At 42.3% G+C, this 15,280-nt stretch overlaps 1 protein-coding gene across 1 annotated transcript in view; it reads left to right on the forward strand.

Moving 5' to 3' along the window:
- Positions 1-496: 496 nt before the first annotated feature.
- The window catches only part of LOC138635647 (cadherin-4-like), a 221,375-nt gene continuing 206,591 nt past the window's right edge, over positions 497-15,280 (forward strand). Inside the window, exons 1-2 of the mRNA XM_069723244.1 lie at positions 497-886; positions 2,182-2,293. Coding sequence (XP_069579345.1) covers positions 830-886; positions 2,182-2,293 — 169 coding nt within the window. The 5' untranslated portion in view covers positions 497-829. The remainder of the gene's footprint in view (positions 887-2,181; positions 2,294-15,280) is intronic.

Here is a 15,280-nt window from a genome sequence, read left to right on the forward strand (position 1 = left end):
TCAAAAGTAATCCGCAAAAGCGTATGACTCGTGACATAATCATAAAATAACTAGCTACCAATATATTTTGTGTTTAGATATGTCATATTCATTGTTGATGTTGTTGAAATATTACTAACACACATTTCTAAATATGTTCTGTCGTGCTGATGCTCGAGGTCATATGCTACGTGAGGTGCAGCCTACTTGTTGGTTGTGTTAGTTTATCCAAAGATAATCCTGTGGGATTTTTAAATCACAATAATGGAAGGCAAATATTAAAAGAAAAAAAAAATGGAGCTGCGTACTTCTGTTCAATGAATTTACTGTTGAAATCTAATAATGACCATGTGTCGAAACTGCATGCTTGTAAAAAGGAAGTTTGATGTCTAATGGTTAATGAGTTTGCCATACACTCGGGCACAGGCACTCGGATCGTGGCTTGCAGACCCTTTCCTTTGTAACCATAAAACTGCGGAGCCTTTCAGTTCGCTGTAGCAGAGGGATTAAAATAGTGGGGTCCTCGGAGAGACGTCAGCGGTGTTTGATCCGGAGCTCCAACGAGTGTTTCTTTAAGTGCGTGTGTGGAGTTTTCCTGCACCGGGTGATAGGAGGGGTTGGAGAGTGACGCTGGCTGCGCCGTGGTGCTGAGCGAAGCGCTCACCTGCAGATGAGAGAGCCGGGGAAACTCGGGGCAGAGCTGCAGCACACTCACGGAGCGCAAGGAGGGACGTAGCGAACAGTCTGACCAAGAAAGGGGGGGGAATTAAACAATTACTGGAGAAGAATTACCAACCGACCCTCTTTCTGGTTCCTTGTCCAGGCAGCCTTGACTCGCTTGCTCGCCACGATGAGAACTGACTTCGCTCTGGTCCTGACAGCAGCCCTTCTTCTGGACACATTCTGGGTAAGAATGATCGTTTTATAGTACAGCTTGCGATACAGCACATACGCTTTAATAAAGTCATGCAGTCGTGTAGAGGGCTGCAGCAGCAGCAGCGGAGCGCTGGTCCGTATTTACCCGCAAGTACGCTAATTGGTTCCCTAATGAATTTTCAATGTGTAAGACAAAAAAAATAAAAATAAAATAAAGACAAAGTAAGACTTGAAGACCCCTCAGTCTGATCCCCAGGTTTTCTCCAGACTGCTGCCTGTTCATCGCTGGGCTGCAATATACTGCATAAGTAAAATTACGGTGCGTTTTAATCAGTCAGGGTGATCCTCTTGTCTCAAACTAATTTAGTCGTCTCGCTTATTTCAGCTGTAGCTTCCCCCAAAAGTCTTCTCGGACCCAAAAGCAATATCCTACAGAAAGTTAAACTTTGAAGCTGAAACGTGCTTTTCAGTCATTTCTCGTGATTTAATCAATAAAACCTGAAATTAACTCGGCGCGGGTGGGCTTCTCCTAACGGCGATCCAAGTAGCCCCTGAATCTTTCTCTCCGTGACAGAAGCGTCTTTCTCATATTATATATGTTGGAAAATGACGACGATATTTTACTCGTGCGGTATTCCCTCTCAAGAGCAGGGGGTCCAGTGTGTTATTCCCCCTCTTCATTTCAGTCCGGACGGTCTTGGTACCAGTGTGTGTGTGTGTGTGTGTGTGTGTGTGTGTGTGTGTGTGCGTGCGTGTGTGTGTGTGTGCGCGCGCAGCCACTTGCGTGTCTGTTGTGGCTGAAGAAGGTCAGATCGTTCAATTTAACCAACAGGGAGCACTAAATGTTGTGTGGGAAAGTTGTCTGCAGACCGTTTGAGTAGTGTACACACACACACACACACACACACACGCACACACTCACTGCTCAGTTCTTCCACAGGCCTGCACCTATAGTAAGGATGGAAAATTATGCTGCATTCATGCAGGTTTATTGTGTGTGTATAAGTTTGTGCCTGTGTGTGTGCGTCTCAGTCTCACTTTACCCTGAGCTCAATACTTACAACTAAATCTGTCTTCATTTGATTTGGGCTGGTTTCTTTATGGAGCGAGTAACACAGCACATTTTATCACACACATTGGATTGTGTGAGTATTTAATCAGCAGCGGGCCTACCCAGGAGCATGTAGTTGATAAACCTGTTGAATACATTTCTGCTAACTGCTGCTCTGTATGCTGCTTTTCTCCAAGGCGCAGGGCCAAAGAGAAGAAAGAAATCAATGGAATCCATGTTTATCGATGTCTTACATTGTATTTTCTTCCTTCCAGAGGAATAATGGGGAGCATGCTTCCAAAGGTCCCTGCCGACCTGGCTTCTCTCAAAGCTTCTACTCTGTGCTGATTTCAAGGGATATAATGCAAGGCCAGGGCATACTTAAAGGTAAGCCCTTTAATTGGCGAGTCAGTTATTTTACATTTTGTCACGACTGCGTGCAGTGTGAGGAAAAGATCTCCCTCTCTGCGCTACGGCCACTGAAAGGGAATCTGTGCGCGACGTGTTTCCTTCCGTGCCAGAGCCTGCGGGGTTCATATTAAAGTCTTAAAGGACTTGTGCATCTGGAAAATGGATGTAAAAATTGAAACATTTCAAGATTAAATTCAATGTTTTTGGAGGCTGAGCAAGACATCAAAATACTGTAAACAGGAGCAACTCAGTGAGGTAAATTAATTACACTGGTCTGATGTGTAGTCTGGTGTAGTAAAAAATGACTGAGGCTCCAGACAAAGTTCCACACAGATATGTTTTGAAATTTTTTAGCAGAAATGTTTGTGGATACAACACCTGCCTGTTATTTTTGCTCCAAATGCTTTTCTGTTTCTTTCTGTATTGATGTACTAGAACTTATTTTATATTTTGACATTGCTCAACCTCTTCAATATTATTATCATTATCTCCATCTTGATTACAATAATTTCACTCACTATCACCTTCACACTACAGTGTCTTACCCAGTGCGATGTGTGTTGCTCCAATTACACAACGAGCCAACCAAGTTTTGAGGGCCCGATAGTGCAGGAAATGGAATCGACATCCTGTGTCTAATCTGGCACTGCTCCTGCCAATGTGGGCTAATTGCAATTCTCTATTGATCCCAGTGTTTTTTTTCTCATTGCTCAGCTAAGCTGTATTGTTTTGCTGTGGGCGCACAATAGCTCTTTTGTGGGTCGACTGTGTCTTCGGCAGCTGCGCGGTATATATTTCTCACTCTCCTTAGCCGTGAGAGACCTGGCGGGGATACAGCTGTCTAGACTCTCTCTACTGAGTGTGCGCACGCGCACGCACGCACGCACGCACGCACTTATTTTACACTTAAGATATACGGTACAATACAGCATATTTTTGGGGGGTTAATTCATCTTATGTTTTTATATGCGTGTCTTTATTGCTGGAGTGATAAAAGACTGGAGGAAAGTATCAGTTTGATTTCAGTGTTTCATTTACTTCAGTGGATTGTATTCTGGCTCGAAGTGAGATTGGATGTGTGACATTGTCAGTGGTAGTGAGCTTGCTCTCGGTGTGGTAGTGATGTCTTCAGCCCAGCAGGGGGTGTCAACACAATCACAAACAATCACAGAATGAGCCATCACTGCTGCACAGGAGCCATTTATTTCAGAGAGCATTATTTATCTAGTTTGGTCTCCGGGAGATGAAATTGTCTGTGTCTCCCCTTGCAAATAAGCTAATCTTTAGTGGTCTGACATGGTTGTTTTCAGTATTAGGAATTCATTTTAGCACACCACCATGCTGCTGCAGTGTGTTTTTACTGCAAACTTCTAAAGTAAGCCAAATTGAAGTCACCTTCAAACCTAACCCACTAATAAACCACCAGTGTCTCTGCTCATAAATTCCAAACTTGTAATTAATTTGCAGCATCCCCTCACATCAAAATCACAGCACATGCTTTGATTTAACATTTATCATTTGTTATGTCTGCCTTGCTTGAAAAAAATCTTGCTATTGTAACATGTGCCCGTCTTTGCTGTGTCACACTCATTGCTGCAATATCGTCTTCATATGTGTTTAAAACACAGCTGCAGTGGCTAAGCAAGACACGCATCCAGACAAATACACACACACACACACACACACACACACACACACACACACACACACACACACACACACACACACACACACACACACACACACACACACACACACACACACACACACACACACACACACATCCTATGTGATTTACAGGGCTCAGGCAGTTGATTTATAGTTGGTAAGGGTGTCACTGTAGGGAGGCTAGAAGCTGGTCTGGAAAGGCTTTAATAATAACATTGTTTAACCCAAAACAGTCAGATGGGGGCAGGAGTAATGACACCCACTCACACACACACACACACACACACACACACACACACACACACACACACACACACACACACACACACACACACACATATATATTATATATATATATATATATATATATATATACTCATGTTAGCCACTGGGGGGAATAATGGGAAGGACAGAACTAGGACCTTGGGCATGATGGGGAGGATGCCTGGGTCTAGGCAGGAGGTCAGCAGAGAGAGGGGCGAGGGTGTTTTGTTTCACATTTTATAATTTTGACTCTCTCTGATGGACTAAATTGCCTAAAAATCAAAAAGCAAGATTTTGTTTTTGAACCCATCCCAGCAAACATGATGACAAAGTCACAGCCAAGTCTCTTAGCAAAGTCATCTTGCAATTTTTCTGGAACCACTTTTTTGGCCTTAAGAATGTAAAATAGTTTTTCATTTCCCCTTTTCTTTATGGCATTTCATCTTTCAGTAAAAAGCATCTCGTCATGTTTTCATAATTTCCTTTTGCTTCTCTAATGTGGTCAGTAGTCATTTTACATTTTCAGCCTTCTGATGAGTCATTAACCGTTTCTCACGACTTTGTTCTTGATTGATCCTCTTTGAATGAACAATGATGCTCATTTAGATCACTTTCTAAACATTCTGCATGTTGTGGCCAACTGAGGGTTTTCACTGATAAGCAGCACAGCCTGTCCAGTAAACATTTATAGTATAAATTCTGCTCACTGCATTTCTCTGGCTGTGGAAATTGATTTGCTTGCTATTTATCCAGAAAACCCCTGCCAGTTAGAAAAGTTAATGGCTGAAGCAAACACAAAGCAGGACACTTTTGTGCTGGTAGAGGAGAACACTGGATTGTAAGTGGCTGTTTTGATGGTTATTTTAACATTTGACATGCACATCTTACAGCATCTTGAAGACTGATAATGGTGGATGAGATTTAATATAAAAGATGAGTTTTTTCTCCTTTGACATTTTAGCAACAAATTGGCTAAAAAAAGAAATAGTGGATTTTAAAGAGTGATAATTGTGCATCGGCTGACCGACACAAACACACACTCGTACACACAAGTCACACTCGTAACTTTTTTCTCTCCTGTAAAATCAGCATAACCTATCTGAACATAATCTTCACTGAATAAGTTCATATTCTTTTTCAGTCGTGTAGAAAAAACAGTCAGTTGTTAGAATAATTTGAAGGTCTGCTTTCTGGATCATAAATGCTGTCCCGATATTTGGAGTGTTTTGTATCGGACAGACCAGAGACTGTGAGTTGGAACCTGGCCAGACTCACACAGATAAACAGAGCCAGCAAACGTAACCTCATCCCATGTGTCCCTCCATCCCTCTGCTGATTCTGTTCCTGGTAATGAAAGCCAGGCATGGTGGTTACAGCTCAGTGAGCCCACTCTGCTGACCTTGGACTTTGTTTGGGTTACTGGTGGTTTTGGGCAGCCCTTACTTTTTGTATGTGTGACTGTGGTTGTGTTTTTCCAACTGTGTGTTTGTCTGAGAGCGAGAGAGAGCGAGCGACAGAGAGAGAGAGAGAGAGAGAGAGAGAGAGAGAGAGAGATGAGAGAGAGCTTTTTTTGGATAGTACCTGAGTTTTAAGGATGCTGATATTAAGTACAGCTTCTCAGCACAAGCTGGAGATTTTTTCCCTGAAGTCATCACTTTTGTTTTTAGAAACTCCCCTTATGCTTGGTTCCACATTGAAAATGAGACCCCTCCGGTAACTCATCAGCCACATTGAATGGCCAGATTATCTGTGTTGAGGTGACCATAACTGTCTTTAACCCTCCCGGTCAGGCTCAGGGTTGCTATTGTGCTCATAAATACATTTTCTGATGCACTAAGCACTCTTTCACTCACCTTCACACACACACACACACACACACACACACACACACACACACACACACACACACACACACACACACACACACACACACACACACACACACACACACACACACACACACACACACACACACACACGGACTTATACAAACTTTCTTCACACATACAGATACTCTCAATGTCTATAATATGCTCACATTCACTGTGCAGTTGTTGCCATGTAAATCTATGCCTTGCCTCTTTGACCCAGCTCCCTTCAGTCCCACCTTGTTTCTATCACATTATTCTGGCATATTCTGTCTTTTGCCTAGTTGGAGAACAGACAGAAACCAGGAGAAATTCATGAGAGATTTTTACATTCTGAATAAAACAAATTGTTCAGAGCTGTAATTTTCTCCAGGATAATATTTCCAAAAATCTCTTCCAGCATGCGTGCAGAAGGCCCTGGGTGATGAGTCTCACTTGCTTTGGTTGGTGAAGTCTTCCTATGAGGTTTTAGGTGATTTTTCAAAATACAATAGCCAGGGCTGTTACTTTGCTATAGGCTTTGTATTGTGAAACATCATTTTTCAACTTGAAGTGAAGGAGTTGATATACAGCAAGTATCAATTTCACCCCCAGTTTACGGCATAGAACCATTTTCATATGAAGAAATGACTCACCATCACGAATAACCTTACAGGATCCTCTCCCATAGGTTTTGATTATACGCTAAGAACGACAGTGAAATTTCCATCCCTTCCTATCAAAATCAGAGCTCGCACACTCTTCAGTGTTTTAAAGTGCTGATTATGTGGGGACAGCTTGGAAGGAGTGACACCAGGGATCCTGAATAAAAGATACCATTTCTTTTCACGTGCTCCACAGGGATGGACAATACATCCGTTCTCTTTCTCCTTTCACCCTCAAACAGAATTAGATTGTTTTGATTTCCTGTTTACCTTTTCCCCCAAATCTCATGACATGCAGCCTGCAGTGTTATCTGGGTTGATAGCAGAAAGGTGTCCTCATGGAGATTAGACATTGTTAAAATGTTGCCCCCTTTGTTTCTTTCTACTACTGCTTAAATCATTAATTGTTTTCTCTCTGCCCTTATTAGTTTTGGATCATGGTATCTTACCTTATTCAAATTTGTATGATGTATTATCTCACTTTGATTTTCAGTGATTCTTTGCAGCTTCCTCCCCATATAACAAACTAATCTCTGTTATAATGCAAAATAATGACAAATCCTGATTTGGTCCCCGCCATCTGTTTGAACCATTACATGGTTTATGGTTATTTTTTTGTGAGGATATTCAGTCATAGAGACAGGAGCAGACGACACATCTGTTGTCAGCAGTTATTAATTACAGAAATGCACGAGGCTGACATTTGTTGGATGTCTTGTGAAGCGGAGAAGAGGCTGCAGATATGCAGATACAGTTCGGTGCTGCTTTATGCTCTTAAGGCCAAAGGCTAATGTGACCTCAGTGAGCTGTCACAAATACCAGTTGACATATATTTACTTAACGTGTAACCTTATGCATGATGTATGGGTTCAATAGTTGTAAAGACTTTTGCGTGGATTTTCCAGAGAGCCTTGTAAAGATGATTTTGCCACATGGTTGAACACTTCTTTCCCTGTCAGGGTCTAGACATGAGTAGTCTATGACATAAAGAAGGAGGTAAGGTCGAGGGGGGGGGGGGGACTTCTGCAAGAGTGCCTTTTGAATAATATTATTAGGCTTGGGAACCCATGCTGTAGAATAGTTATGTGCTTTTGTATGCTTGGTGTGTGCATTAAGTGGTTAAATTTACGACGTGCTCCGAGGTCGTTGACTGGTGCTCTGTGCATAGGCAACCTCCAGGTTTTTTCCAAGCTGGCCATTAGAAAGGCAAGCAGGAGAGAATGAGGAAAAGAAACAAAACAGGTGGAGGCCATTATTTTTTAATTGGATTTTTGACATCTTTTCCCTTTGTTTAGAGAGGAGGGACGTATGGAGACAGGGAAGAAAGAGAACAGAGAGGGCGCATGAAAAAAATGCAGGAGACTTCCTGCAGATTGAGTTACTCTGTGGCGTGTGTGAACTCTGCATCCTTGTCATCTGCTTGCTACATTAAGAGACCTCCTGCCTTGGCATGATGGGCCTTCTGGGGTTCTACAGGACCAAGGTTATGGCCCTTCTGAAGACATTAAACCCATTTAAATACTTTGGTTGGACTCTAGCTCTTTAATGCACAGATGGTGTGTATGGGCTCTGAAGGCTGTCGGATGACAAGGGGACACTACTAGCTCGCTCGCTCTCTCTCTCTCTCTCTCTCTCTCTCTCTCTCTCTCTCTCTCTCTCTCTCTCTCGGTCTCTCGGTCTCTCACACACACACACACACACACACACACACACACACACACACACACACACACACACACACACACACACACACACACACACACACACACACACACACACACACACACACACGCACATTTGGTCTGACGTTGAGAATTGTATTTTTTTGGGCGGTGGTGGTGTCAGAGTAAGACTGCAGAGCGGCTGTTGTAAGGTGTCCCTGTTGTCTTTGGTGGACTATTTTTTTTTCATGGAGAGCAAGCGCGATGCAAGGCGCTCCCAGGGCTCTTCCTTTGCCGGGACGTGGTGGACAGGGATTACACCAGCAGGATAATGATAAGCCTACAAGGCTGTTTCCTCTTTGCTTGAGAGTCACACCGACCATGTCCTTCAGCTTGGCTACTGTCAGAAGGAGGCTGAAATAGCGGCTGGAGTCGAGGGGAGAGAGACAGTTTCCTCTCAACAGGGTTGAAGAGGAAGTATAAGATAAGGCTCTGTTCCCTGAAGCATCATATGGTGCTGCTTACTGTTATAGAACATTCATGCAAGCATACACAAGGAAACACAGAAACCCATTATGGCACTATGAAACAAATGGGATCCAGATTTCCCCTCCCAGGCCGCCCACTACTCCAGTATAACTTTGGCCTGGGCCCAGACACCATGGTGACTTCTTCCTGCCCACTCACTCCTAACTCCTCCACTGCCTCTGTTTGTCTATTGCAGCATTTTAATTACAGCCTAATTGATTCAGTGAGAAACTAGAAAAAAGTGATTAGTCGGCTATCATGGCTCCATCACTTTTTATTTTGTCAGCGTGCGGTTGAAAGGAAGAGTTAAGGGTGACACCATTTTGCAGCTGAAGCTACTTTTGTCGTACTGTTGAATTTTTTTTAATTTCTATTACTCTTTAAGCACTGAGCAAATCAAAAATGCATGAGCTCACTTTAAATATTTCTCCCCTTCTCAAAAATCTTTAACTCTAGTTTCTTGTAACAAAACATAATTAAGGAGGATTGGAGTAAAATCTCATTTACAGCCATTGTCATGAAAACGCCTCATAACAGTGGTATAAAAAAATAATAAGAAAAGGTTCAGTGTTCTCACCTCTAACCCAGCACTCCATTAGCGCTCCTCTTTGCTGAGTTTCGCCAAACTGAGATCAGATCATTATTTTTAATTAATGAGACTTCTGTCCATTTCTCACACTTTTCTCATCAACAGCAGAAATATATGATCTCTCTGTAAGCAGGACAAATCCAAGAGCATTACAGCCTCATATGCTATTCCCTTTGCTTGAAGATCCCTTGTCTTTGTTAAGGGAGGATGAAACGAAGGATGGAAGCCCTCTGAAGACATGGCTGTCTGGTAATCACTAATTGTGTCCTGAACTTCATGTGAATGTTCCCCATTAAGTTCTTAAGTTCAGCACACAGTAGAATCATCGCCCCTGAACAAGGAAGCTGTGCAGGAACACAGGGGACAGAGGGAGAAAAGGAAAGAGGAGTTGAGGGTCGACAAACAGAGTGCCAGTAATGTTAATTAATCAGAAGACAATGATGAGTCCCATGGTGTCTGCGCCTACGCCATTCAAGAGGCTAAAAGCTAATAGAGGGCTAACAAAGGTGCTTCCACAGGAGCCCTGGTCTTTGCAGACAGTGTCTGTTGATTCATGTCAAGATAGATGTTGGCTTTTTGACAGACTTTATTGATTTCCCCAAAGGGGGAATTCTTATACCTCCCTGTGCTGTAGGGCAGCGTTAGCTGAATAGATCAGCACTCCATTGAGATTGTAGTTCAATGTTACATTTTTGCTCAAAGACTCACAAGGGGTAAGAATCTGTCAGTTAATATTTTTTCTAATTTACAAATATATTTTATCTTTAAATTAAACCAATACCAAGTGAGCTGATTTATTGAAATCACTACAAACTAAAGATATGACATTTCTAAATTAAACAGAAGTATTTTAGAGGGTTGAAACAAAAAAAAATGCGCTTGATATTTGGTTAGAAAGATTAGGTGATTGTCAAATAATTTCTTAGACTAATTATTAATTGACTACTTGCTATACTACATTTTATGGTAAGCATATTTAATGTACTTGAAGTATGATATCATTTAATTAAGCAATAGTGCACGACAGGCTTTGATATTGTGATTACATAACAGCCAAGGAGGTTGTTCAATGCCTTTCAGCTGTGATATAATCTCAATATAACAGTCTGAAAGGAACCATTGCTATTCTAAAACACTTACAAAATATGCCAATATGTAAGTTGTAAACGCATCCAAATTTAAACTGTTTTATTATGCTCATAAAGCATTACCACTAAGAATAAGTCCCTGCCTGCACATGCAAATTTTGATGGAACAAACTACAATTGGCTATTTTGGAGGGTCACCAATTCAGTATCTGAACAAATGGTTAAGTTATGGTCTTAAATAATGGCCAGAAATGTGTTTTTGCATAACCTTATTATGTCACAGAGAAGATGACCTTTTACATTTTTGATGTAAAATTTCATTAGTTTACCATTTCATCCTATACGTTATTTGAGTTCAATTTTGTCATAATGAACGTATGAATTCTTGACTTTCCCTCCAGCCAAAAGTTCTTATGGCCAAAAAAAACCCTGTTTTGTGAAGTCACCTTTGACCTTTGACCACAAAAGTCAGATCGGGTCATCCTCGAGTCAAAGTGAACATTTGTGGCAGATTTGAAGAAAGTCCCTCAATGCCTTCCTGAGATTGCCTTCAAAAGAATGGGATGGACATGAAGTTACAGTGGCCTTGACCTTTGACCCTCTGCTGCCAAAATTGAATCAGTTCATCTTTGAGTTCATGTGAACGTTTGTGCCAAATTTGAAGAAAGTGCCTCAAGGTGTTCCTGACAAACCACATTAAGAAGAGTTGGATGTACATTTGTATGGACAGCCCATAAACACGGTGCCTCTGGCCACAGCTAAGGCATCATAACTTTTACATACTCAATTACTCGGGCAACATTTGCACTGCACTAAGCAATTAATACGTGCCATTATAAACTGATGATGGCTGTTGAATTTAGGGTTACATTGCACTCCAGTGAGTCTATTTTGCATTTCTACTCCAGTGGCCACTGCAGTCTAGTTATTTAAAACGCAGTGAGGTGCTGTAAAAAGACAATTTCACTTGGGTGGGACAATTTTTTTGTGCCAAACAATTGATCAGTGGGAGGCTGCTTTTTCACAGTCTGGTTGTGAACACACTAATTTCTTTGTTAGATTCACTCTGTGGCTTGATATTTGGAGGTCTTGCATCCTTTCAGAACATGAAGAATCAGAGGCATGCAGAATATTCAACTTAACCTGTTGTTAATTTCAACATGAAGGCTACATACATACATACTCTAAAATACAGAGGATGACTGCTGTAGAGAACTATAATTAAGTGTTTACTGATATTCTTTACAACTCGTAACCATGAGCTGAATGCTGAAGATTGGTATGTGCCAATGCAGAATTTTTCTGTTTGTAGGGTTAATAAACCCCTTGTATCACTATTGGTCAAACCACATGATAAGTGAGCGAGTCGTTTTAAACCTTGGGAATAGCACGCTTTTAAAAAGCACACGGGTCAGAATCTCCTTCTTCTCCTTCTGACTTTTGTCTTTTTCAGCACATCAGAGGAGGAGGCAAAGAGCGACGGTAATAAAAGGCCTTGCTTTGCTCCTTTGGGCCTGGGAGAATGTAGAGTAGCAGATAAGTCGTCCAGCTCTGAGTCTGAGAATGATCAAAAACAAAGTGAATCCTGTGGCCGCCGAGGGAACAAGCGCCTGTGAGGGAGTGGGGGGGAAAGAAGGGGAGGGAGGGAGGGAGAAACAGTGGAGGGGTAGTGGAATGAAGGGCTAGAGGAGCAGCCACGCTCAAGTGAAGACAATGTTTGCTCATCTCTAAGGTAGAGGGGGATGAGGAGCTGCAGGCAGGATGACTTTCTCCGCTTAGTTTAGACATGGATGTAAAGGGAGTCTGGTTCACTCTGTACTATTCAAGGATTTATGGGCTATGCTAAATGTCGGTGGTCTTGCGTGATGATTGGCGTATTGGTGGCTTCAGTGCACAGTGGAGATAATGAAGGTTTTATTGCCCTCTTATGGACTCGGCTTTGGGAAATTTTAGTCACACAATTAAATATTTCACATGCACGCACCTTACATACACAAGCATGCACATACATTGTTCACTGTCCCAAGAGGCAGGAGACAAAGTCCCGGTCTGGGGGGGTGATTATCCTAAACAGAGAAATGAAAGGGTTACAAAGCAATGGTGTAATCCAGCTGTCAATCCCACACCTCATTAGCAAACATAGGTTCCACAACCAGCAAAAGTCGAGGGGGGGAGAGGGGCAGTGCTCGGGTAAAGGGGGAAAAGGCGAGGGATTTAGATAGTTGAAGTGGGAGGGGAGTAAACGTAGGTGAGGGAGGAATGACAAGGATATAAGAGAGTGGAAGGAAGAGGAAACGAAAGAGAGGCAGGGAGGAGGAGTAGACATAACAGCCTCGCTATTCTGCTCAGGGGGCTCTGCGGAGAGTTTTTATTAAGCTTTCATCTGCCTTTCCTCTCTTCCTTTACCTCTCTCTGCTTTCCCACCCTGGCAGCACTAACAAAAGCAGATGCAGGGAGCACTAGCCATGTCAGTCACGTTTCAAACCCACAGTTCTGCTTGTAATTCCCTGATTAATTAAGAACAGTGATTTGTTAATTTAATTGTAGGTGTTGGGTCGTTTTTTTTTTTTTTTCTTCCTCGTCGCTGTTGCTTTCTTCTGCCGCTTGCTCCCTATCATCCTCTTGGCAGGCTAATTTGCCCTGCAGCTTTGAGGAGGGGAAATGAAAGGTATAGCAGAGGAAGCCTTCAGATGGTTTATTAAGAATTGATTTGCCACGGTGGCAAAGGGACAGACCGTAGGGAGATACATGCTGACGTGCCTCCCAGGCAGACACCCCCGGGCTGTAGGGGAGAGAAAGAAAGATTGGGAGATGGGGAGAGGGCATGGGAGCAAAAAGAGATTCATGTAATATTGTCTGAGTGTTTTCAGCGAGTGCATTTCAGGGACAGTGCTGATCGACCACCAGCACCTAACACAATCTGGACCCCCTGAACTCTCAGCAGTGTTGATCCTTCAGCTTCTTGTGGCCAATGGCTTCCATATGATAAAGTATTTGGCAGCCCTAATAGCTGTGCGCAGTGGTAAATGAAAAGGCACTCTGTAAGAAAATGTCAGCACACCCCGGTGCGAAACATCTGACTTGTGCTGTTTATAAATGCATGCGCTTTAGATGTGTGTAGCTTTGACTAATCTGGACAAACTGACACGCCTTGCACAGCAGCCAACTGATATTTAACTGTCGCATCAGAATTTTTGTTTTTTTTAATAAATTCACATTAACACAGCCTCCTTGTTCCAAAAGACAAGCCAGGCCACCTTTCCCACTGTGTGTTGGCTGCAGTGCTGTCACATGAGCAGACGTGCACTGGACAGCATGGGAGGCGAGAGATAGATGACAGATCAGAGGAATTAGAGGTTCAAAGCTCGGGAGAGAACAGAGAAACAGAATCCCCCGCAGCTAGAGACAGCTAAGGAGGCAGTGCATCTTATCTTTTGCAGCTCATCTCCGCGTGTGCACACAGAAGACCCTGCCCCTTCATTTACAGCTGGTCAGACACCAGAGCCATGAAAGCTTATTGACTCTCCAGTCAGGTTTTTTTTTTTTTTTTTTTATCCCAGCATGTTTCTTATGTCAGGTGAGCTTGTTGATTCTTTTTCCAATCTTCATGAGTTGATTGGCCACTGCTGTGTTCCATTTCCTCTCATCACAGAAGCGTGGCATTTCTCATTATCCCCTCTCTTAATTTATGCACAAATTATTCATAGTTTGTTAAATCACAAAGTTTTGCGACAGCAATTTGACAGTTCCTGTTGTGTTTTAAGAAAATGGCTTTGGAATCAGGAATGTGTTCTTTGTTTGTTTCTTTTTTACATCAGTGTGTGCTTTTGTCTGTTTGCGTGCAAACTGGTGCAAATGCATATGTGTGTCAAATTGAGGGCGCTGGTTGATGAAGATTGAACTTGAGAAAGTTTGTTTTCCCTTCCACCAAATGAAAACAACAGAAGAGAATGAAACAGAAATGCACAATAAAGACACTCATTGGGACGGTGATAAAAGACTTGGCCTCTCAATGTTACAGTACCTCACAACAACAACACTATGCTATCTATGATGAAAAGGATTTACGGAACAGAGACAGAACATAATAACATCATCTCAGCAGTGTGACAAGCAACATGTATGAGTCTGAATTAGCTGCCAGTCAAAAAAGCTTCATATAACTTAACATAGATTCTCATTACTCACAACCACCTTATTTTGTATGTAAACACTGTACATGCCAGCCATGTATTTTGTGAGCTGAGTAAAAACAAAATTTACATTTTCTTAAAGTAAAAAACATTTTTGAGTTGAAGGAACTCATAAAGATGTTAAATATTCAAAATAAAAGACGTTTCCATAGCTTCTTGCTGTCTTCAACTATAAAGTAATGGTATAGCGGTTGACATGTTGCAGTACAATGACTGTTAAGTCAATAATTATCCTAGTGGTTTGGTTCCCACCTCGAAAGCTGGCAACATTTTAGTCCAGGAATTTCAATAGCTCTGGTCGACTACCTTAACTGTAATCTGTCCAGAAACACCGTGGAGGAGGGTTTGTGTTCTCAGAGGAGGGTGGGCAGAAACGCTGAGTCGGATGTGATAACCACTGGACGGAGAAAATAGAGACAAATGATACTGCATTGAAGGGCACAACTCAGTTCTGTTATAG

Source organism: Brachyistius frenatus, unplaced genomic scaffold, assembly GCF_029030835.1.
Source record: "Brachyistius frenatus isolate BFR_SWC_R1_liver_20210118 unplaced genomic scaffold, ASM2903083v1 Contig_6, whole genome shotgun sequence".
Classification (NCBI taxonomy): domain Eukaryota; kingdom Metazoa; phylum Chordata; class Actinopteri; family Embiotocidae; genus Brachyistius; species Brachyistius frenatus.